General features: G+C 43.7%; 1 protein-coding gene across 1 annotated transcript in view; it reads right to left on the reverse strand.

Annotated features, from left to right (window-relative positions):
* FOXK2 (forkhead box K2) overlaps positions 1-25,394 on the reverse strand; it is an 83,832-nt gene extending 58,438 nt beyond the window's left edge. Inside the window, exon 1 of the mRNA XM_053291899.1 lies at positions 24,956-25,394. Within this exon, the coding sequence (XP_053147874.1) occupies positions 24,956-25,341 (386 nt within the window). The 5' untranslated portion in view covers positions 25,342-25,394. The remainder of the gene's footprint in view (positions 1-24,955) is intronic.
* Positions 25,395-25,720: the final 326 nt, after the last annotated feature.

Below are 25,720 nucleotides of genomic sequence, written 5' to 3' on the forward strand. Positions count from 1 at the left end.
AAGATGGAGGTGCTCATTGTGGGGGCTCAGAATCTGAGGGATGAGTTAGATCTCCCTGTGCTGGATGGGATTACACTCCCCCAGAAGGAGCAGGTGCGCAGCTTGGGAGTACTCCTGGACTCAGGCCTCACCCTGGTATCTCAGGTGGAGGCCATGGCCAGGAGTGCTTTCTATCAGCTTCGGCTGATTCGACAGCTGCGTCCATTCCTCGGAGAGGATGACCTCAAAACAGTGGTGCATCAGCTGGTAACCTCCCGGCTTGACTACTGCAATGCGCTCTACGTGGGGCTGCCTTTGTACATAGTCCAGAAACTTCAGTTAGTTCAGAATGGGACAGCCAGATTGGTCTCTGGTTCAACCCGGAGAGACCATATGATGCCTGTTTTGAAACAGCTACACTGGCTGCCAATATGTTTCCGGGCAAAATACAAAGTACTGGTTATTACCTTTAAAGCCTTGAATGGCTTAGGTCCGAGTTATCTAAGAGAGCGCCTTCTTCTACATGATCCCCACTGCACGTTAAGGTCATCTGAGGAGGTCCGTCTCCAGTTGCCAGCGGTTCATCTGGTGGCGACACAGAGGCGGGCCTTCTCTGTAGCTGCTCCTGGGCTATGGAATGCACTCCCAACAGAAATTCGTAATTTGAGATCAAATGTCCACAGACAAAATAATGAAGCCTTCTAAGAAAAGAACACTGTACCTACTGTGAAACATGGAGGAGGCTCAGTTATGTTTTGGGGCTGCTTTGCTGCGTCTGGCACAGGGTGCCTTGAGTCTGTGCAGGAAACAATGAAATCTCAAGACTATCAAGACATTCTGGAGCAAAATGTACTGCCCAGTGTCAAAAAGTTCTGTCTCAGTTGCAGGTCATGGATCCTCCAACGGGATAAAGTTCCCCACCAAAGCCTCTTGAGTAAACTTAGCAGTCAGGGGATAAGGGGACAGCTTCATGTATGGACTGGTAACGAGGATTACTAGTCCATACAGGACAGGAAACAGGACAGGAATAAATAGACAGAATTCAAGATGGAGGGAAGTAAGAAGTGGGGTCCCCCAAGGACTTGTACTGGGACCAATGCTCTTTAACTTGTTCATAAATGATCAAGAAGTTGGGATAACCAGGCAAAAGGCTAAATTTGCATATGACACTAAATTTGGGTAGTGAAATCCAAAACTGTGTGAGTGGGTGATGAAATGGCAAATGTGGTTCAATGTAAGCAAGTATAAAGTGATGCACATTGGGAGGTGACCTCAACTTCTTATGTACACTGATGGGGTCTGGGCAGTCAGTGACTGACCAGGAGAGAGTTCTTGGGGTCATGGTAGACAGCTTGTTGAACGTGTAGACTGTGTGCGGCAGCTGTGAAAAAGGCAAATTCCATGCTAGAAATCATTAGGAAGGTGACTGAAAATAAAAATGCTAATATCATTATGCCCTTATACAAATCTATGGTGTGGCCACATTTGGAATACTGTATGCATTTCTGGTCATCATATCTTAAGGAAGACATTGCAGAACTAGAAAAAGTACAGAAGAGGGCAATCGAGGTGATCAGGGTCCTGAAGCACCTTCTTTAAGAGTCAGGGCAACAGCATCTGGAGCTCTTTAGACTGGAAAAGAGGCTATTACGGTGAGACATTATAGAGGTGTATACAATTATGCATGGAGTAGAGAGAGTGGACAGAGAAAAAATTTTCTTCCTCTCACACAACACTAAAACCAGGGGCATCCCATGAAACTGAAGGCCAGGAAATTTAGGACCAACAAAAGGAAGTACTTTTTCACACAACACAATATATCTAGGGAATTCTCTGCAATATGATGTGGTGATGGCCAGTAGCTTGGATGGCTTTAAAACGGGGCTTAGACAAATTCAGGGAAGACAGGTCCATCAATGGCTACTAGTCTGGTGGCTACAGGCTACCTCCAGCCTCAGAGGAAAGATAACTAAATAGCAGTTGCAGGGGAGCAACAGCAAGAGAGAGAGCATGCCCTCACCTCTTGCTTGTGGGCTTCTTGGAGGCATCTAGTGAGCTACTGTATGAAATGGGATGCTGGACTAGATAGGCCTTGGGCCTGATCCAGCAGTCCTGTTCTTATGCAACATATTTCTTAACTCTAGCCAGGCATTCACCAAGATCATACAAAATTATGTCTCTATTCAAATGCAATACACAAGACATTTCCCTTCTTATCCTTGGTTAACACACTGCTCTTGCTAGACAAGAAATACTAAGTTTAGAAGCAACAGGATATCTCTCTGTTGCTTCTCCCTTTGCCCTTAGGATATCTCCCTCAGCATAAAATAATTGAACAAGGAACTCTGAAGGAATACCTTTCTCACACATTTAGAAGCACTTTGAATAGCATTTGACTGACAATATGTAAGTGATTCCGGTCTCAACATAGGGAAGAAGTATATCAATGCAGAATTCAATCAACATAGCAAGTAATGTAGCAGTGACTGGTCTTTAACCTCCTGAACCATTCACTTATGCTCTGTCCCTCTGCAGCTACACCTTCCAGCCCCACCCTTCCCCACATGCATCTTTTCTAGTCACAGAAGAAAGCATGAAACTGCAATACAACAACATCAAAGTGTCCCATGCATTCAAACCCATGCCTTCTGGCATGGTGCTTATCTGACATCCTTGCTTGGATGTCTCTGTGGGAGAAGATCAGAAGCACAGGGTAAGACTGTTCTCCCCCAACTGCACCCTGATCTTGCCAAAAAGACAGAGTGAAGGAAGCATGGTCAGCCACCCAGGGTCTATGTTTCTTGACTGAGGTACTTGTCCAGATGCTGCAATAACCCCCTGTGCTGAACTGTAGCTCAGAGTATGACCCTAAGAAGCAGGGAGCAAGCAGGGCGGATGAGTCAGCCGCCAACACCAGACTGGAACCCAGGTATGCCAGTCAGGAGTCTTCTGTTCCAACACTCTTAACTGCAGCCTGAGCCCTTTGACGAACCAGTCCCTTCCACACCAACTACTGTACCTCCAGCAACCAGCACCAAAAACAGGTCAGGAGAAACATAACAGTGACTCCATGTCAAGAAGCTGCCCATTTAAATCTTTCTGCTCACCAGATAGGGAAGCAGAATCTGAGAAGGATAATCTGAGCCTGAAGATATTTAAGACTTCATCAGGGCCAGACTTAAGATTTTTGGCACCTCTGCTGAGAAGTGCAGACTTCCAGCTTTAACCTGAGCCTCTCAGGTTGCTCATTCAGGAGCTGAATGACCAATTAATGACCACATGGATGACCAGTTAATGACTAGCCCATGCTAGTTTAAAGATACAATGGGAGAAAGTTCCGAGTCTATTATGGGGGCAAAAGAAACATTGGACTTACTGTGAAGGGTTCTTTTTCAGCTAGAGATAGGTCATCCTCAATGATGGGTTAATATCCATCACATGCTCCAAGACAGGGCCAATGAAAATTTAGATAGGCTAGTCACCCAGTATGCAGCTCTCCCTCAAGCCCCAGTTCCGAGACCGTTGAGAAGAGAAAGACTAGAGATCAACAGTTATGAAATAACAAAGGTAAAATACCAGATAAAAAAATAGATTCCCTGGGAGTCTTAAACACAACACAGCAATCCAAACTGGCAACCCTTACCCATCTGTAGGTGGGCTGGATGACCTCCCTATAGCTGAAAAAGAACCCTCCATGTTAAGTCCAATGTTTCTTTTTCCAGCTAGAGGGAGGTCATCCTCAATGATGGGACATGCCAAAGTGGAAAACTAAGATGGAAAAAAGTGAGGGAAGCAGATGGCCTAGACCACCTGCTGCAGGACCATGCAACCCATAGCCGCTTGCGCTGCGTGGGAAGACAGAATCTTATAGTGCTTTATGAATTGAGTAATGGACAATCAAGTCGTCGCTCTGCAAATCTCAGAAAGATGGGCATTAGCCAAAAAAGCTGCTGAAGTAGAAGCACTGCGGGTGGCGTGCACGGTGTTCCCCCTGGAATGCAAGGACTTGTATGCCAAGGCAATAGATGCCCGGATCCATCCGAAAAGCGATTATTTGTTAGCCTTGGAGCCCAAGGACGAGGGCTGGAAAGAAATAAAAAAGGAATCGGACTCTCTGAATTGCTTAGTGTATTTGATATAAATGCGGATAGCTCTGCGCATGCCCAAGGTGTGCCAAGCCCGCCCCCTTGGATGGACAAAAGGAAGAACCACCTGCTGAACTCTGTGGAAAGTCAAATTAATTTTTGGAACAAAAGTGGGATCTAATTTTAATCCCACAGAATCCGCCTGAACAATGCAAAACTCTGAGCAGCAAGCTCAGGGACCCGCTTGGTCGAAGTAATGGCCACCAAAAACAGAACCTTAAAGGAAAGCAACTTCAGAGGAACTTTGCGCAATGGGCTGAAGGGAGATCACGTAAGAATGTTCAAAACTTTATTTAGATACCAAGATGGGAATCTATGGACTGGGGGAAGAGGCAGATTCGATGCTCCTCTCAGGAAACAACGAATATGCAGGTGTAAGTTAGAAGTCCCAGGTACGGAAATTTATTTATTTATTCGATTTATACACCGCTCTTCCAAAAAAGGCTCAGGACAGTTTACATCAATATTAAAACAAAATCAATTAACAGTTAAAATCAAAACTATAAAAGCAGAATAAAACTATTTTAACAGTTAAAACATTTAAACAATTAAAAACCCTGGAGAACCAGGCTGAACACTTACAGCAGTTAAAACAATTAATAAATTAAAAATCCTGGAAGGCCAGGCCAAACAGACAGGCAGCCAGTATGAGTGTTTCAAAACAGGCATAATATGGTCTCTAACAGGCATAATACGGTCTCTTCTGGTTGCCCTAGAGACCAATCTGGCTGCTGCATTTTGAACTAACTGAAGTTTGCGAACTACATACAAAGGCAGCCCCACGTAGAGTGCATTGCAATAGTCGAGCCTGGAGATTACCAGCTGATGCACCACTGTTTTGAGGTCATCCTCTTTAAGGAATGGGCACAGCTGTCGAATCAGCCGAAGCTGACAGAAAGCACTCCTGGGTCATGGCCTCCACCTGAGATACCAGGGTGAGGCCTGGGTCCAGGAGTACTCCCAAGCTGTGCACCTGCTCCTTCCGGGGAAGCATAACCCCATCCAGTACAGGAATTCAGGATTCAGCTTCAATTTGTCCTCATCCAGCCCATTACTGCCTGTAGGCAGGCATTTAAAGTAAGACTGCCATTTCCAGATGATGAAGATGAAAAGGAGAAGTAGATTTGGGTGTCATCAGCATACTGATAGCACCCAGCACCAAATATTCTGATGATCTCACCCAGTGGTTTCATGTAGATATTAAAAAGCATTGGAGACAGAATAGAGCCCTGTGGGACTCCATATAACAGCTCCTGTTTTGAAGAGCAAACCAAGCTCCAACACCTGGAATATACCAAGAGACAGGAGCAGAACCATCACAAAGCAGTGCCCCCTATACCCAACTTCCCCAGGCGACTGAACACCGCCGAGAGATCTAAAAGAACCAGAGGAGTCACACTCCCCATCTCCTGTAGGAGGAGAGGTTGTCTCAACCCCATAGCCAGCTCTAAAGTTTGAAATGGGTCTAGATAATCGGTTTCCTCCAAAATGGCATGGAGCTGGTTGGCCACCACCCTCTCAATCTCCTTGCCCAACCAAGGGAGACTGGAGATTGGCTATCTATCTATTTATGGACAGAAATAGAACTATCCACTGCTAAGGGATCCAGGGAAGGCTTCTTAAGAAGCAGTCTAACCATTACCTCCTTCAGACTAGGAGGCACCTTACCCTCCCCTCAGCAATGCATTTATGATATTAACTAGGCCACATCCAACAATCTCCCTGCTAGATAGAAGCAGCCAAGTCAGGCAAGGATCCAGAAACCAAGTGGTAGGCCACACCACCCCAAGCAGCTTGTCCACATCCTCAGGAGTCAGAAATTGAAACTGATCTAACCTAATACTGCAAGAGGGATTGCTGGACAGCTCCTTCATAGACCTTGCAGATATAGTGGAGTCTAAGTCAGCCTGAATACAGGAGATTTTGTCCACAAAGAACCCATTAAAAGTGTGACAGCAGAACAACTCCGGGAACTGTTTTAAAACAGAACTCCTCACAATCCGGGATAGTTCTGCAGAATGTGAACCTGCAGGCACAATGCGTGCAGACAAAATCTTTTTTTTTTTTTTTTGCTGTATGCACCACTACCGCATAAATGGGTCACATGCTGAATCCTGTCAGATTTGAACTGAGTTCTCCTCCACTTGCATTCTAGTCACCTACCCAACCGCTTCAGCCCCTGAAACTCCTCAGTATACCAAGGGGCCATTTTTGAAGTAGGTCAGAAGGGACACTTAGGAGTAATCATGTCTACTGCTCTGTTGAGTTCCCTGTTCCAGGTCATCAACAGAATCACCGACCACACCCAAGTCAAAACCCTCCAAGGCTTTTTGGAATCCTGCTGGCTCCAGCAGCCTTTTCCAACAGATCATCCTAATAGGTCCACCACCTTTGCAGGGCTGGAATTGTGGATGTGAAACCAAACAACCAGGTAGTGTTCTGTCCATGACAATGGGAGAACCACCGGATCCCCCACCCACGGAACACCTTCCTGATCCAAGCAGAAGACCAAATTGAGTGAGTGGCCGACAACATGAGTTGGTTCAGAAACTAATTGGGATAGGCCCATAGTTTTCATGGCCGCTATGAACTCCTGAGTTGCACCAGACAAGCCAGCCCCAAAGTGGACGCTGAAGTCCCCCAGGACCAAAAGTGTGGGAGACTCCAACACCAACTCTGAGACCGGCTCTGACAGCTCAGTTAGTGGTCAGTTGGGCAGCAGGGTGGACAGTACACCAACAGATCCCTAGTTCCCAGTGGATGGTACCCAATCTATCCCTAGTTCCCAGGCTAAAAATGTCTAGAACTGAGGCTAAAGCAGATATCTGACGTCTTAGGGTACTAGGTCAAAGCCCCAACTCTAGGCTGTACTGTAGGAAGGCCAAAACTGACACTGGTCTGATGCACTTCTTGCAACTCCAATGGGAGAAGGCTGCTCAAGATGCCTGGTAGATCCGAGAAGCCAGGATGGTGTTCTGGACAGTGTCCAAATACCCTCTATCTGCTAATCATTTACACTCAGTAGCCAGGCGTGTAACTGGAGACATGCTGCGTTTAGGTGTATTAGTGGCCCCTGAGGCAACAGGTCTGTGTGAAGAGGAAGTTTCCAAGGAGGCTGGATGGAGAACATCAGTAGGTCCGAAAACCATGGCCGACAAGGCCAACATGGTGCCACCAGAACTAACTCCACCTTCTCCAGGATGAATTTCCTTATGAATTGATCGGAAGGAAGGCATATAGCAGACCACGCAGCCAAAGTGGCACAAGGGCATCTAACTCCACCAGTTGGTGACATAGGAACCTAGTTTAAAAGCGGGTTATTAGCACATTGTGGGGAGACACGAAAAGATCCAGAATTGTTATCCCCAAGTTGACGGTCATGTCTGTGAAGACGTCTGGGTGATGAGCCCACTCCGAAGGGTCTACAGTCTGACGGCTGAGCTAATCTGCCTATAGGTTTGCTGTGCCACTGAGATGTTCTGCCTGAATTGATAAATGATGCACCTCTGCCCAGGCGAAGAGGAGACTGGATTCCTTCATCAGCAAAAGCAACCTTGTGTCGCCCTGATCGTTGACATGTGACTTTGACATCACATTGTCAGTGTGGACTAAGACATATGAATTCTGTAACGGAACCTGGAACTGCAAAAGAGCAAGCTGCACTGCCTTCAGTTTGAGCCAACTGATATTGTGGTGTAGGTTGGCAGCCTCCCACCTGCCTTGTGCATACTGACCCTGGCAATGGGCCCCCCATCCTGACAGACTGGCATCAGTGGTCACCACTACCCTGTCCAGGATCTCGAGGGGGAGACCCGCCCCCATAGCTGCAGACTTTCACCACAGGAAAGACCTCCGAACCTTGCTCAGCAATAAGATCTGTATGTGTTGTCATTCCATTATGTCCTCCTGGAAGGGGAGAATATGCCACTGAAGGACCCTTGAGTGCCAACGGGATACACTCTATGCAAGCTATCATTGAGCCCAGGATCTGGGCCAGCAGCATCAGGTCCGCCCTGTGCCTGGATAGGAGAGGAGACATCAGAAGAACGAGTTTCTGCCAGTGTTTCAACAGAAGAGACATGGAAGTTTCCAGAGTGTCAAAGTACGTGCCCAGGTATTGGTTCGAGATGGACGCAGGTGGTTTTTCTGAAAATTGATCACGAAGTCATGCTGTTATATGATGCGAACAGTCATCTGCACATCCTTTGTTGCTTGTGTTCTGGACGATGCTCAAATGAGGAGATTGTCCAAATACAGGTGGGCACCTCATTACTAACTCATTATAACTCTAACTGCCCATCTGATGGGGACAGGGTTCTTTTTCTGCTTACTGCTAAGCCAGAGTACGTTTACAGGAGAGTAGCCAATTTTTTTCCCCATAGCAAGCAAGATTCAGTTTAGAGTGATTGAGGCACGAGATGCCAGGTTGTGCACTTCAGATTAACCGGTTTTATTTGAATGCAATTAGCCATGTATACATTATTTGAAGTTATCACTGTTTTATGTATTTTGTTGTTGTTGTTGTTTTCTTTTTTGTATTTATGCTGGCCTTGGGCCAAAACAAAACAAACAAACAATATAGGTGGGCATGAATGCCATGGAGCCGAACGTGGGCGATCAAGGCCACCATTAGTTTGGTGAAAAGCCCCAGAGCTGATCAGAGACCAAAGGGCAAGGCCCTGTACAGGTAATGGTGCTGTCCATAGGCAAACCTCAGGAATGTGCGGGATGGGAACATGAAGGTAGGCCTCAGACAGGTTGATTGAGGAGAGGAACTCCTTCGGCTTGACAGCCTCCTTGATTGAGCTCAGGGACTCCATCCAGAAGGTGGTCTTGCACACGAAGCGATTGAGACCCTTCAAATCTAGAATGGCTATCCACGACCCATCCTTCTTGGGGACTAGAAATAAAAAGGAATAAACGCCTTGACATAAGGAGGTCAACGGCACTGATTCTATTACTTGGATCTCCAAAAGATGAAGAATGGCCTGATCCATCAGTGTTCTTTGGTCTCTGGAAATGGGAGTTTACAAGAAAAAATCTGGGTGAGGTGAAGTGAAGTCTATTGCGTAGCCGCCCTGTACAACCTCCCTTTCCGACCTGTCTGAGGTGGTGTCAGGCCAGACCTGTGAAAACTGGAGAAGCCTGTCCTGACAAGGGGGGCATCATTGCATACAGTTTGATTGAGAGAAAGCAGGGGGAAACTGTCATCCTTGCTGGCCTCTGGGAGCACCTCTGCCTCTCTGATTCCAAGATTGTCACCAATTTGGACAGAAGAAGGAGGAACCATTGTCCCTGTATTGATTATCTTGAAACTGATTGCCTGTAGTCCAGGTAAAGGCCCTGTAGGGATGAAAGGAAGATGAGGAGGAGGAGGAACACTCAACTGTCTTTGAGAATCCTTACATCGTGATGGCATTAGTTTCCTTTTGTCCTTGGTTTCAACTACTACTGGATCCAAGGATTCCCCGAAAAATTTGGCTCCCAGGAAGAGAGTAGCTGCTAGAGTAATTTTAGACTTGGAATCTGCCTGCCAATTTTTTAACCAGAGTCTCCTGCACATGGCAGCTCCAGAAGCCATAGCCCTGGATGCATGTTTCTGACAGTCCAGGCTGGAATCAGCCATAAAGGCTATTTGCCTTCACTAACTTGTTTATGCCCTGGCTCAGCTTTGTGTTTTCTGGTGGAATAAACTGGACCAACTCTTTGGCCCAGAGTATGGACACCTGTACGCTCGAACTGGCTTGGGAGCCGACGCTCGAACTGGCTTGGGAGCCGACGCTCGAACTGGCTTGGGAGCCGACGCTCGAACTGGCTTGGCAGGGAGTGGTTCCCTTTAAAAGCAGGTAATTGCTCGTTCCCGCCCCCCTTCTTCGCTGGCAGTGCCCACTCTCCAGAAGGCTGTGTGCGGCCACAGCACTGTTCCCTGCAGCCTCTGAGCTCGAACACCGCTTCCCACCCTGCCCCGCTTCCCACCCCGCCGGCGGCTACATGAACAGCTGTGTACATCCCTACAATCCAATACTGAATTAAACTATTTCATATTTTGTTTCCACAGGAAAAGTGACACCAGTTTAAAAAACCAACTGTTTGAGAGCATTTCTCTTGGACCATACTATCAAAGGGTGGGGGGGTGTCAGGGAATCAGATCTGGCCTTTATTTAGAACAGCTTAAAGCTATCATCTTTAGTAACATCTCTCTAGGTATTTAAGACACAAATCCACATAGCAATTGAACACCACCAAGTTTACAAAAATAGCAACCTCCTCTATCAAGGTTAGCAACTTAGAAACAATACCTTACTTCATATTAATTCGCTCCCTCCACGTTGATGCCAATACTGCAACTGACATTGATCAACTGCAATATGTAGATATAGGCATCTCAGTCAAACAAAACAGTAATGTTTTTCAGAGCACTATTGATACATGTTTAACAGCAAAAACTAATTGAACAAGCAACACAGTGATGAGCAGTTTTGCGACAACAACAACATAGTTTAAAACAGCTTTCAATTATGCCCCCACCAAAAAGAGAATTAGCTTGCATCAAACCAGGCAGGCAATACGGAAATCATAACAAGAACTATCTTTTATGATAATAATTCAAGAAGATGCAAATACTCTGCATTTGTCTGGATGCAGGTTTGCTGCCTTCATGTCTTACTTGTGGGCCTGGAGTTATCTGGCTACCACTGCTGAAAACTGGATGCTGGACCCTTGAGCTGATCCAGCACAGCTCTTCTTATATTGTAATGGTTATCTGCAATTAGCAATTTACTAGTTTCATGTATTTAGATTTAGACCTATTAGGGATTGAGAAATCCCAATATCTATTAGAGATTAATAATTACCTAAGGCAGTAAGGTCCTCTGAACAGCTGTGACAATTAATTGCTACTTGGGCTCCAGGGAAAGTAAAACTATGACCATCACCCTTGCCTTCCTGTGCTGAAGCGTGAGATGCTGAGTCTCAAATATGCCTGAAATTGCACTCTCTGCCCTTGAAGCTCAACCTCTAAATGCAAGATGCATCAGGACTGATTATAATTACTCAGTAATGAAGAAAAAGCTCTCTTTTGCTTCTTCATTTGATCTAGGACTAAGTCTGGTGAACCCTGTTTTAAACTGTCCTGCCAGTTCCCCACACACCACACACCCCTCCTATGTAGAAGGTGTGTGTTGTACTAGTACATGTAATATGTGGCTCAAGCTATATCAGATTCACTACAAAGGCTCCTAGTAGTCCAAGTAATCATATGAACTTGGGCAACCAGGAAAAATGTTGAACTATTCTACGTTCAAGTTTAATTTTAATTTGGTTCAGTTTTTCTAGGATTAAGAGAAACTGCTACTCCCTAAGTTACAAGGCACTCCCCAAGTTAGAAAAATCTGTACATACAAACAAAATGCCAGAACATATTATACAAGTGAGGCCCACTGTTGAACAAGCAAAGTAATTTTGCTTAGATTACACTGCTAGCAAAGTTCAAGAAATGAAATCCAGGAGACCATCTAATATCGGTGGGGTAACATTAACCACGATATTGGAGCACTTGACCTAACCCAAACAATGGAGTTAGGTCCCTTAAGCTAAACAATCCACTATCTCAGCAAGTCTAGATAGAAACATAGGAAACTGCCATATACTGAGTCAGACCATTGGTCTATCTAGCTCAGTATTGTCTTCACAGACTGGCAGTGGCTTCTCCAAGGTTCCAGGCAGGAATCTCTCTCAGCCCTATCTTGGAGAAGCCAGGGAGGGAACGTGCAACCTTCTGCTCTTCCCAGAGCGGCTTCATCCTGAGGGGAATATCTTGCAGTGCTCACACATCAAGTCTCACATTCAGATGCAACCAGGGCAGACCCTGCTTAGCTATGGGGACAAGTCATGCTTGCCACCACAAGACCAGCTCTACCACAAGACCAGGATGAAACAGCCTGTGTAGGGAGAGTGGCTATTTGAATGTTAAACCATCTCATGCATCGGCTAATATGTAAAGTAAAGTTTAAACAAGTAACTTTCCCCTCTTCTCAGCTGACACACAGCTTACACATAGGGAGGTTTAAGGAAGCAGCACAAGCGGCGAGATAGGATGGAGGAGTCTACATCTCTCACACTGCTTCTTTAAAAATCCCCACAGGCTAGCTGAGAAGTGGAGAGAGTGACTATTTAAACTGTATACCAATTTAGTTGGCAGGTAGAAAACCACAAATAATCAAAACTACCTCTTGCAGTAAATTGTTATGTAGAGAGGTGGCCCGTGAATGGGCGAACCTGCTATTTGAGGGCCACCTGTCTGTGTCAAGCGTTTTTTAAATTAATGTGCTTGCAAAAGAAAAAGAACAGTTTGAACATTTGAAGGATTTCAATTTCAAATACTATTCATTTAATTGAATAATCACCACATATGGTAAATGTGAATCATAGTAAATTTGAATCTGAGAAAGATCTTCTGCTTCTGTTGGGCATGATGTTGTTCTGGAATTATTGATCTGATTGAGTGTTGAAAATCTGTTGAGAACAGCAACATTTAAAATATGATTATTTTAGATTTTTTTTCTAAAAAAAAAAAATGAACACATTTTTTAAACCTTTCCCCCAGCACAAGGGGATTGAGCTAATTTCAGTGGCAGGGCTGTTCATGCAAACTTTGTTATTTGTAGGTAACTGGGAAGTATTCAGAATTTCTTCTAAATTATTTTTTTCATTAAATCACCAAGCACATTCCAGTGTAACAAGTAGTGCATTCAGCTATTTTCAGTGGCAGGATTATGTATGCAAAATTTGGTATCTGTAAGTCATTGAGAAGTAGGACTTTATTTTGCACAAACCAACCTTTTCAAAATATATAATAAGTTAAGGAAGTCCCAAACTTACAAGTGCCAGTCATTTTTTATTTCAGTCACTGACCAGAAGCATTATCACACACAGCAGAACGTAATTTACATAAAATATAACAGAATTTAGCCACTGAGTTGGTGTACTTATAATTAAAATTTGACAATAGAAATTTTAAGAGAAATTTGTCTGAGTGACCAGGAAACATCACAAGATAAGGCAAAATAAGAGTTGCATGATCATTCTTGTAGAGGTCACAATATAAGATAACATGTTCAGTAGTCTCAATATCACCAGACCTACAAGGACAAAGTCGGGATGCATAAGGAACCCCCACTGAACCTCCCATAAAGCACCGCTGTAGGAAGCACATTTAATCGAGCTAAAGATAGTGCCCTCCTGAACTTAGAAAAGGTGGTATTATTTAAATATGCAGCAGGTTTCATGCTGAAAAGCTGATCTCCAAGGTGTAAACCTTTTGGGATTTTAGCAACTTCAGTCTATAAATCGGTGTCAGAAATTCGTTGTTTGATCAGTTTCCTAGCACAGTCGTGTCCCAAACTAATAAGCATAGCAGGCGAAAACCCATGATATTGGGATTTCTTACAAATGCCAACCCACAAAAAACCCAAGTTGTCATTCTTGGGAACTATATATGTTCCATGTTATGAACATCCAACTTATGAATTTTTTGAATTCAACCCATTTGAAAGTTGAGAAGTTCCAATGGCTGGTTCACAATAGGCAGTTGAAAATCCAGTGAAAGAAATTCCTTGCTCAAGGTCAGATGGAAGCAAGTTGTTACCATCTGCTTCTAGTGGCATATCATTCTGGTATGCCACTAGACTTAAAACAAAATTATTTATGGTGATGTGCAAAAAGCTCACATCTGAAAGCAAATACACATGACTGGCTGACAACAAGGGGTATATCACTAGACAAGGGCTGCTCAAGCTTTCTTCAGCTACAATATACCCCATCATTAAGTGAATTTACTCTTTTAAAGTTTAGAAGTGAATCACATAGCAATAGACAGCAAAGTCTCTTTTTCTTTTTAAATCAGATACACTGTCATTTTTTAGGAAACAAATGCAACTGTGTTTTTACCTAGCACATCTGTTTTCCACTCAGTTGTCAAGCATTTTTATTTGACCTCAACTGACAAATCTAATTGTGGTGTAAATATCTACAGCTTATTAGGATTAGCAATATCTACAGATCTGAAAGAATAATTCTGCAACTTAAGTAAAATCTGAATACTAAGAACGTAACTCACTTCTGCTTTGATTCAAAGTTTCATACTAAAACCAAAATTAGTTTAGAACATAGCATTTGCTGGCATCTCTACAATACTACTGCAGAGAAAATGCAGACAACCATTAGCAATCAACAGCATTAGCAGTCACCAGATTGTAATGGGCTTATATTACGGTAATGGGCTTATATTATTACCTAATGAACTGCAATCCTACGCACACTTACTACGAAGTAAATCCAATTGAACTGATATGGCTAAATATGATTTTGTTTTTATAAATACAAACATGATTTTTTAGAATTTTAAATCTGTTTAAGTTCTTACAAAGAACTTTAAGCGCTCAAATAAGTGTCTCTCTTTAAAATAACCTGGGTTAAAATCTTACTTCAATGTAAACATATATGATGACATACCAATGACAACAACAAAAAGAAGAGATAGAGCAGGGCTGCATGCCTTTGGCTGTCCAACTGTTTTTGGACTACAGCTCCTATCATTCCCAGCCACAGTGGCCAATAGTCAGGGATTACGGGAGTTACAGTCCAACATCTGCAGGAGGGCCAAAATTGCATAGTCCTGAATTAGAGCAAGCAACTCTTACTGCAGCACCCGAGCCTGCCAAAAAAACATTGCTGAGCATCAAGAGACCTTTGGGAATGACATCGGCTGCATCACGAACAGCTGCAGGAGGAAGGAGGCGACTCAGAAACTGAAATATTGCACAAGGGGTCCTCTACCCAATTTCTGGGCTTCTTCCCACCCTGTAGCCACCTGCAGCACAGCTCACGTTTGCCAAAATACCTTTTCAGCAGGCTCAGAGGGCTGCTGCAGCAGCACTGAGACTTGCCTGTACTAACCTTCTTCTTCCATTGACATCTATGTGAACCAAAATATCTTAAAACTGTTTCTGAAAACCTATCTTTCTAAATGAAAGAATTGTGGAGGAAACATCTTTGACAGTCATGTAGCATAATAGTTCATGTACTTATGTTACAGTTTGATACTGGGGCCAAGGACTCTTTTCAGCAAAAGTGCCATTCATTGATCCATAGCAACATAGTAAGCGGCCATATACTGAGTCAGACCATTGGTCTATCTAGCTCAGTATTGTCTTCACAGACTGGCAGCAGTTTCTCCAAGGTTGCAGGCAGGAATCTCTCTCAGCCCTATCTTGGAGAAGCCAGGGAGGGAACTTGAAACCTACTCTTCCCAGAGTGCCTCCATCTCCTGAGGAGTATATCTTCCAGTGCTCACACTTCTAGTCTCCCATTCATATGCAACCAGGGCAGACCCTGCTTAGCTAAAGGGACAAGTCAGGCTTGCTACCACAAGACCAGCTCTTCTCCTCCTCTTCTTTTTTTTTGGGGGGGGGGGGGGGCGCTTAGCAGGGCAGTTATATGACCAAGAAGAAGGGGTAGACAAAAACAAGAAGCAGCACTTTCCATCATTAATTATGAACAACACCTTTCTACACAAATATTTCATGGCTGCAGATTGTAAGATAAACCAACCTTTGGGAAGATTTTAAAGAAATCTCTTCACTTGAAGAAAGATGTGGTAAATGTAAAGAAAGCAACTAAGAAATTGAACTCCTGGTTTTCAGAATGAAGCAATGTAACATTAATGGGTAGCATCCAGTGTATAACAAGCATAAGGTGTGCCAGTGGAAAGCTCCTTCACCACCCCCTCTTCATCCTACCCTGAGCCCCCTTGAAAAGCCATGAATAGGGCTCAAGGGACCTTCAGCAACAGCATGAACACCTTGGGGAGACAGAGAAATCTAGAAACCACAAGCAGAGCAGTGTCTCTGCTAGCAATTTCCCTTGCAGTTCCTAGAATTCTCCCCTGGAGCCCTGCCCCACCCACCCACCCACCCACCCACATCCCATGCCAATACTGAAGGTCCCCTGCACTCTCAGCCACAGCTTTTGGGAGGACTCACTAGGGAAAAGAGGTTTAGGGACAGTGCCTTCTGCTGGAGTACCTTGAGCCAACTAATACTGTGGATGCTGCTCAGCATGTTTTTCTCATTATAACAACCAGTCAGCATGCACTTTTATTTTGGAGTATCTAAATAATAAATGGAAATGTTTCATTTACCTCAGTGATTTAAATCAGCCTTTTTTCTTGGTAATTTATGTGATTTTTTAAACTATCTTGATTAAATCAGTCCACCCTGTACTGAATGCTGGGTAGCTTATTTCTGTATAAACATTCTAAGGATCACACTGCACAATTTCTTGACTAGAACAGCCTAAACAGCCCAAACTCTAAACAGACCAAGCTGCACTTTCTATCGGCAAAATGCATTATGAGACCAACACAAGGATTTGTTTGTTTTCACACAATTAAATCTATAGATGACAAGACATATAAAACACACAGGTAGTCACATTTTTTCAGGTGGTCACATTCATGGGCATCTTTTTGTTACATTATGTCACACAAAATGGCAAAAGCCACTTGAAAGAGAGAAGAGTGCAAAGGCTAAAACCAACCCTCCTCCCAAATAATAAAAGCATTGCCTCATGGAATGATCAAAAGTAAGAAGAGGTATTCATCAAATAAACCAAGAGGTTCATTGATCAAAAGTAAGAAGAGTCATGCTACCACTATAATTCCACTCATTTTTGGCTAAAAGCTCTGTTCACAACTATCAGATGACACACATCTGCAGAAATTGCTACAAAACCCAAGCAGAGTGATGGCCGCCGGCATAATCTTTTGCTTTTATTATGTTTATATTCTGCCTTCTCCCATGATGGAATTCATGGCAGCAAATACAGGTCACCTCCCATCCAGGCACCATGGAGACCCAGATTTGCTTAGCTTAGCAACACAGGAAGCTGCCTTATACCAAGTTAGACCACTGGTCCATCTAACTCAGTATTGTCTGCAGGTTCTCCAAGGTTGCAGGCAGGAGTTTCTCTCAGCCCTATTGTGCTAGGGAAGGAACTTGGAACCTTCTGCATGCGAGCAGTTGCTCTTCCGACAGCGACCCCATCTCCTGAGGGAACTATCTTACAGTCCTCGCATGTCTCCCATTCAAATGCAAACCAGGGCAGACTCCTGCTTAGCAAAGGGGACAATTCATGCCTGCTTCAAGACCAACTCTCCTTCTTCAGCAAGGTTGCTGTACCATGTACATCAAACACATTTCTTTTGTCAGCAAATTCACAGCAACTGATCTTGCATTAGTAGACTCATTTGTTATCTATATAACAAGTATTCACCATATTCGTATACAAGCAAGCACATCTTGCTTATGTATTTACAGTGCCATTGGCAAACTTGGCACTAGTTTATACTAACAAGCACTGGGGCAATTTTACTTGTGCTTGGCTTCCACTTTTTAAATAATCTATTTTGTTAAATTGCAAAATGTCAGATTCTGGTATCGCAAGCAATTCCCCCCCCCCCAATGTGTAACACTAAGTATGTGCTAATATGGAAAGTTTTTTCAGACACCATAAACTACAACAGAAAAATAAGCTAGAAGTTAAAATCCTATTCATCCAAGCAAAAATGAAGGTGCATAAAAACAGAAGTTAGAACTAAGAAATGTTTCAAAATATTGGCCGGGTGGGCTAATTATCTGTCCAGTATTTTGTTTAGAGCCCTCCTTTGCCAATCACAAAGTCTCTGCAAATTAAACTAAAACAAGCTATATGCTTAAACTTGCACAGTAGTTATGGTGATCTTTTGTAATTTATCATCAAGGCAGACTGTGGATGAAAAAGAAAGGAAACTGAAAGGGTGGGAGGGAGCAAAGGCACCAATACAGGAAATGAAGAAAAGGAGACCACAAAGATGCACAAGAATCAGTTTATTGGGCCCAATATATTTCAAGTCAAGCAATTCTTCCTCGGGGCAGCTGAAACACTTTCTTCTGAAGAATTTCTTAAACAACCTGTACTAGTTGCAGGGGAGTAGCAGCAGGAGAGAGGGCATGCCCTCAACTCCTGCCTGTAGGCTTCCAGAGGCATCTGGTGGGCCACTGTGTTAAACAGGATGCTAGACTAGATGGGCCTTGGATCTGATCCAGCAGGGCTGTTCTTATGTAAGCAGAGCTTCAGGGGCAATTAGCTCAACTGCCCCTGAAGGGGAGGAGAAAAAAAATCTTAACTTGAAACACATTGGGACCATAAAATTATTCCTGTGCACTAGGAATGTGCACGGAATTGGCGGGGGCCGGTTAGACGGCGGGGGGATAATTTTAAGGGCAGGGGAGGGTGCACTTACATCACCACCCCACTCCTCGGACCGGAAGCGACAGAAAGTAGTGTGCGCACAAGCTACTTCCTGTCACTTCTGGTCCGAAGAGTAGACAGGACAGCATGGAGATATGTTGCTGCCCCACCAGATCAGTTTTTCAGCAAGCGCCAGTAGGGGAAACGCAATTGGGGGGGGGGGGAGTGCACCTTACCCTAGCCTTAAAGTCATCCCCACCACCACCAAACCTTCAAACCTCCCAGTGTTTGAACCTGTTCTGAGGCCCATAAACGGGCCTCCAAACAGGTTCATGCACTTCCCTACTGTACACCTTTCAATTCTCTTCATAGAGTGTAGATGAAAGCCACATATGCAACTGTATAGGATATAGTTATTGCACGAGAACAAACAGTTTGTGGAATACAGACAATATACATTAACAAACATGAATCTCCCATTAAATGTAATAGGTATCAAGAAATGATTAATCCACTTTTACTCTTTCACTGATGCACAGCAACAGTTTTCCCTATGTTGTCCTGCCTCTTAAAAGTTTTACATTCTGGTTATACCACTGGTTGAGGAAAACCAATGCTATTCTGTGCTAGGAATGGGCACGGAACCAGGCAGGAGTAGTTCGAAGGTGGGGGTGGAAGTGCTGGACTTTAAGGGTGGGGTAGGGTGCACTTACCCCTCCCTCCACTTTTCCTCCACTGACACTCAGTTATGCAAGGCTCCTTCAGGACAGCAGCATACCTCCCTGCCGCCCCATCCCCTCTTTGGCCAGATGAGGCTGGAAGTACCTGGAGCGCATGTGCCTAATGCACACCAGTTACTCCCAGCCACTTCTGGCCAAAGAGGGGACAGGGTGGCAGGGAGGTATGCTGCTGCCCCGAAGGAGCCTTGCATAACTGAGTGTCAGTGGAGGAAAAGTGGAGGGAGGGGTAAGTGCACCCTCCCCCACCCTTAAAGTCCGACCCGCCCCCCGCCTCCAAACCTCCCAGTGTTCGTACTTGTTCGGAGGCCCGTAAAAGGGCCGTAAAAGGGCCTCCGAACAGGTTTGTGCACATCCCTATTCGGTGCCTGTTTTGTGTTGAATAAAACACCTAATATTTTAAACAAGGGGTTCCCAACCTGTGGTACTCCAGATGTTGCTCAACTACAACTCCCATCACCCCAAGTCACAATAAATTGTAGCTGGGAATGATGGGAGATGTAGTTCAGCAATATTTGGAGCACAACAGGTTGGGATCCCTTTTTTTAAACTGCACATATGGTTTGGTATCTTGTCTACTGCCTTCTATAGGTGGCTAATATTCAAGAGCAAGGCACTTTCACAAGCTGTTTCTATTCTTAGCCTGGGAAATGTTTCTATCTTCCTGCATTTGAAGCTTTTTGCTGTACTGCTCTTTTCCTATTTATATGACAAGGACCAAACTACATATGCATAGGAGATACATGCTTGATCTCCCCAACTTTTTATTTATGGGCACATGCATGCACAATCAGGCAGCAGGGTATGCCTGTGTCTTGGGTTTGTTTTTTTTTAAACCCATGCTGTTTTCCACCTTGTGCCATTATTCTCCAACAAATATTGCCCTCCCGCAAAGTTGCCTGTTAAGCAGGAAACAAAAACTGGCATCCACTCCACAGCTCCAGATCAATTTTTTTTTAAAAAACAACCTCAGGAGACTTATCATGAATCTCCCATGTAAAGTATATACAGGCCCTGAGAGGAGCAGTAAATTGAAGCCTTCTTCCATTTCTCAAGTAATATATTTTGTCTCCAACATCAGTTACATCTTCAACAAACCTTTTAAACAAAGCTAAGATGTTCTACTGGTTACTGAATCAGAAAAGCATACATACAAAAGAAAAGAAAAACATACAACTCATATTACTATACTGTATTATATTCTGTACTCATATTGAATTTATACTGTGCTAAACTAAAACAAATCTCACCTCAGTACAAACAAGTTTTAAACATTGTAGCTGTCAAGTAATAAGATTTAGTTTAAGTCAACTTGTTTCACTGGGATCAGTGCCCAGTTCCTCTCCTCATTCATTGTATACAATCCTGACACCAATAATTCATGAACAATCCCACTGTACTCTGGAGATGTTTACACTATAGTGAACAAGAACACTGGTAAAGGTTAAACTAGAAGTTATACTCAGTAAAGAAGAACTCGATTAAATAAAATAGGATAGACTTTTTAACAAGATATATTCTGAGCTGGAAATTTCTAAATATAATGTCTTTAAAGTCCTCTCTATTGAAAAGAAGTTATTGGTAGGGAACTGCTTAAATTAACACAAAAAACAACACACAAAAATATTTAAACTGATGACTACTCCTGAATGAAACAACACATCTTTTCAGAAACATGTCATCAAAACCAATATGCAATGACTGCTAGTCATTATTTGCTATTCTTTTAGAAAAGCATGCTTATTTTTAAAACATTTAGAAGCACATACGATTTTGGAAACTGCAACTTCAAATTCCCTGTTTCTACTAAAAGGCTAGCATTTAGGAGTAAAAAAATTATATCTAAACATTAATTCTATAGAACCAAGAAACCTTTGATGTTTCTATTATCAATGTTTAAAGCAGTGGTGGCCAATCTTTTCGGCAAGTATGCCACACATCTTGCCCACAGTATAAAACAGCACCACTCTAGTGCACACTGCTCTGTATACACAGCCCACTCTTGATGTGGTTTGGCTTTTAACCTACAAGATAGCTGCCACAAAGGAGGCGGCAAAGCAGGAGTTCAGCTCTGATTCTATGCCATCACGAGACTTGCAGGCTTGCTAGTCTTGTCTAGATGTTTTAACCACAAAACATTACTTCTTGTGCTACAGACTTCTCTTCATCACGTGCTATAGTAGATATACATTCTACATATGTTCATGTTGACTGTTTAGAAAGAAGAGGCAGATAAAGTATAACCTCTCCATAAACTACAAGCCCTCCACCACATGCATACAGTTCATGACCACTTCTCACATTTCCCAATATTTACATAATTCAGTCTCCATGGAGGATTTCTTTGCATTCAAAGAAAAGCTAGTAGCATAGTATAGTCTCAAAATGCAGAAGAAAACAATTTATGTATTATTTCAAGTCTTACGATCACTAAGCCCTTCTCATCGTCCTCAGAAATTAATTTGGACATATTACTATCCTGGGCTTCTTATTTAGTCTAAAAAAACCCTCAGCTGGTGAAAAGGGATTTGTCAGACTTCCCAACAAGCTGCAAACTGTTTCCTCATGATGAAACATCATCACACAAGTCAACAGCAAAGAGCTGCCTGTGGAGCAAACTGCAATTACAATGTGAGACAAAGTTTGCTCAGTTTAAAATGAAGACAACCCACTATTTGCTATACTTCTACATTATTTAGTAAGTCTAGAATTTAATACATACCATTCACAATCGACAACCTTATCTATTAAATTCAACTAATATTTGGGCAGATGGCACAACTCCAGATTTCAAAATACTCTTTGGCAACACAGAATTAAAAGTAAAAAATGTTTACTGCTGTCTTTAGTGATTGAGACAATCACTATACCAACATAAAGCTATTCACTTCAAATCTCCGACTGTCAGATCAGAAAAGGCAAAACAACAACAGAGTGTGAGAACAAAACATCCATCACATATGAACTGTAACATAAAATGCCAATGTAAATGTCCTATCATTTATATATTTAGAATATACAGTTAATTACAGCTATCTGGGTCATGGTAACATTTCAATGTGGTCTTTATACTGAAGAATACAGTTAGTCCTCTCAAAGGACTAGCAGGCTTAGCAATGTTCTTTAACCGCTGTCACCTACAGAGGGATTCCCAAGTGTGTACTATACTGTGGCAAAACACTATACCTTGTATTTTACAGGAGTTTTTAAATGGCCTATAAGAACCACTAAAATCAGTAGGAATCACATCGAAGAAAACAAGGCAAGAATCAAGCTGTACTTATAAAAACTCTCCATATCTATGGTTTTATAACCATTAGATTTATAAAACACTGTAAGATTATTCTATACCAATTTACTCACATTCCCAGACAACTAAGTTGGTTACTCTTTTTCATATGTCCTTCCACTATGATAAGGATTTGACTTACCAAATTGAGTTTGTGCACTCAACTTTCTTACTGAAAATGAATAATTATTTTGGTAAAATTGCCAAAATACTAAGGCTCTGCACATCATCTTTCAGAAACAGGATATTAAACACATTAAAAGCTGTTGAGCACAAATGAAAGCTGGGCAAACTGCTTACAGTTAAACAGGACACACACACACACCCCGCACAGTCTATGTAAACACCACTGATGAAACTCTGGCAAAGCTCCTGACTGACTTCAGGAGGGTGGAATTTCACCCCAGGTCCCTAGGTAAGCAGATCTCAAGCTTACCTAAGCACTAATTCTGAAATTAAACAAACAAGATTAAGATCCCTTCTTATTTACAATATTCTCAGAGACAATCTAGGACTTTATAAATGTTGTTTAATGTTTTGTTAAGTCTTTGGTCATCCTCAGGGCAATATGAGCACAGCAAAACTTTATAACAAAGCTTTAGAAAAGGGAATAAGGATCAATAACTGTAGTAAACTGCACACAAGCTGAGCTGTTCACAACAAATTGCAACTAAGCACACACCAGCTTAACAGTGGCAGACTTAATTTATTATTCTAACGCCATTTACTTGGAAGTTCCATTGAAATCAGACTTGATTCCAAGTAAATGTGTTTGGGATCACCTGAGGCATTCAAACTTTAATTTCAAGAGTTACACACTAAGCCTATCAGCATGTTTTTCTCAAAAGAATACTCCTTTCAGCAGCACACTGAGAACACCATCAGTTTTAATTTTTGCAAATTATCCCAATATCTCTTTTAAAAAGAAATCGCAATGTAGTTGACATAAATATTCTTCCATTGATTGTCAAGACACACAAGAGGTGGGCTATGCAGGGGCCTTAGTCACCACTAACTAGTCTGGATACCGTCCTATATTTCTAGGTTCAGAGATCCAACATTTGGAAGTGTATTTCACTGTAAAAGACCATGTACACTGACAGCACAACAACAAACGATAATGAAATCACAGGACAATCTATTTCAACCAAATGTTACTTCTTTTGCATTCCCAGAAGACTAATTAGTTTTGTGCAAACCTATCCTCACTCAAAAGGCTGCAAAATTAAGTAGAGCATGCTCTCAAAATTGTTACAATGGGACAGACAAGTGTCAAAACACAGACCAATTAGGCTGTTGGGAGAATTTTGCTCAAAACTGAATTCAGATTCCTTATAAGTCAACAGGAGCATCTAGCAAGCCCAAGGATCATTTAAACATTTTAAATTAAGAGTTACCAACCTGTCATATCATTAAAGATAATCTTGATTCGTTCTAAGATTAAAATACATGGCAATGAGATAACAAACAATCATGCTAATAAAGAGCGAATCTTTGCTTCTCCAGTCTATTATTTTGAGTTTCAAAAAAATACATAATCAGAATTGGGCAGAATATTTACTTTCCCTTCTTTTGCAATAAGTGTGTCACTGCCATCAGTATGAATGGAAGTTACAATTGTTAGAGGTCAAACAAGTCATTCTACAATATTGACAATATAGCACTAGAAACAAACACAACACTAAGCAGTTGCAATATGCATACAAGGGCCTAAATTATTCTGGCTTAAGATAAACCTTTATAAGTGTTAGTTACAAGGAAGGTTCCACCTCCCCCCGAATTTTTTAAGCCTCTGAAAATAACTGCTGAGTTTTTAAAAATGATAGCACATTAGAATTTCCTCACCAACAGCATGCTTTCGAAGCAGCACATTTCATAACCATCCCACGCTTTCGAAAATTAAAAACACAATGACATTTTTGCCACGAGGCATTCCGCATTGTGCCATGAGACACTCCTATCTTTAGAGTAGTGCCTCATTTTCCCTTGTAGGAACCGAGCCCCTGTAGCACCAGAAAAATACAAATCGATAGTGTCGTGTGCATCGTGTCTAGCCTAAAACCGAAGGAGGTTTCTGCCGGGCTCCATATAATGACAAAAGTGGTTCTTAAGAACTGTATAGTTTATGTGGACGTTCTTAGGGGACCCCAACAGGAGTTCCTTTCAAGTCTCTACTGAGGGCTGGGGGCACAAATAGCTTTGCCTCGAGGGCTACGAAAAGCAGCGAGCGACCACGCGGGCTGCCTAGGCCACCTTGGCCGAAGAAACGGGGCTCTGGGGCCGCGACTTGCTGCAGACACCCTACAGGCCTCCTTGCCCGGGTGCGGTGACTAGAAGGAGTCGCGAGGTGTGGTGCCCTCCTCCCTCGGAGCCCCTGGAGAGGCCTGAAATGCCTGCATCCTCCTCACGCGCTCCCCCATTGACACGCCGGGAGCTGCCGGGGGCGGCGACCGGTCCCGGAGCGCGTGTCCGTCCGTCCGTCCGTCCCTCCCTCCTTCCGCCGGGCTCACACTCACACTCGGGGCAGCTGCAGCGGTGGCGCCCCCCGGCGCTGGAACACTCCATCCACAAATACGCCGTTCTTGCCAAGGCAGCGCAAATAGAAATCGCCGCCGCCAGACGAAGCGGCGGTGGAGTCGGCTTGGGACTGGGGCCCGGTCCCATCGCCGGAGAGAGCTGAGGCGGGGCCGGCATTGCTGTTGGCAGTGGCTGGGGCCTGGGCGGGCGGGGCAGTGAAAATCTCAAGGTGTCGCCGCGAAATGAAGCTGGAGTGGCCCATGCTCACGTCCACCGAGCCTTGCGAGGAGTTGCGGCCGATGGTCACCGAGCGCTTCTTCATGAGGTATTCGAACTCGCGGCCCTCCAGCCGGGCCACGGCCGCCGCTGCCGTCCCTGCCGCCATCTTGGCCGAGGCAGCGCGCGGGACCGAGCAGCCCCCCCACGGTCTCCCCCCCGCGCGCACCCGCGCCCGCCCCCCTCCCCACACCGCCCACCGGCCCGGTCCCAGACACCGACAGACACAGCAGCGAGCGCCACGGTGCAACCCACACTCACGCAGCCCCCAGCTAGACGGGCGCTTGGTTCAGCCAATGGGAGCACTGCACGCCCATGGAGCTATTCCCCTTCTGCCAATCGCAAACTACGCCGGGATCAGCACAAGGCAACAAGATAGATTGTACCGCACAAGAGACAGACAGGCAGCTAGGCGTCGAGAAAACGCGTGCTGGAGTGTACTTCCTTGGAGCGGATTGTGAGGAATCTGCTGCTCACACAGCTAGACT

The sequence above is a fragment of the Hemicordylus capensis genome, chromosome 2, assembly GCF_027244095.1.
Source record: "Hemicordylus capensis ecotype Gifberg chromosome 2, rHemCap1.1.pri, whole genome shotgun sequence".
Taxonomy (NCBI): Eukaryota; Metazoa; Chordata; class Lepidosauria; order Squamata; family Cordylidae; genus Hemicordylus; species Hemicordylus capensis.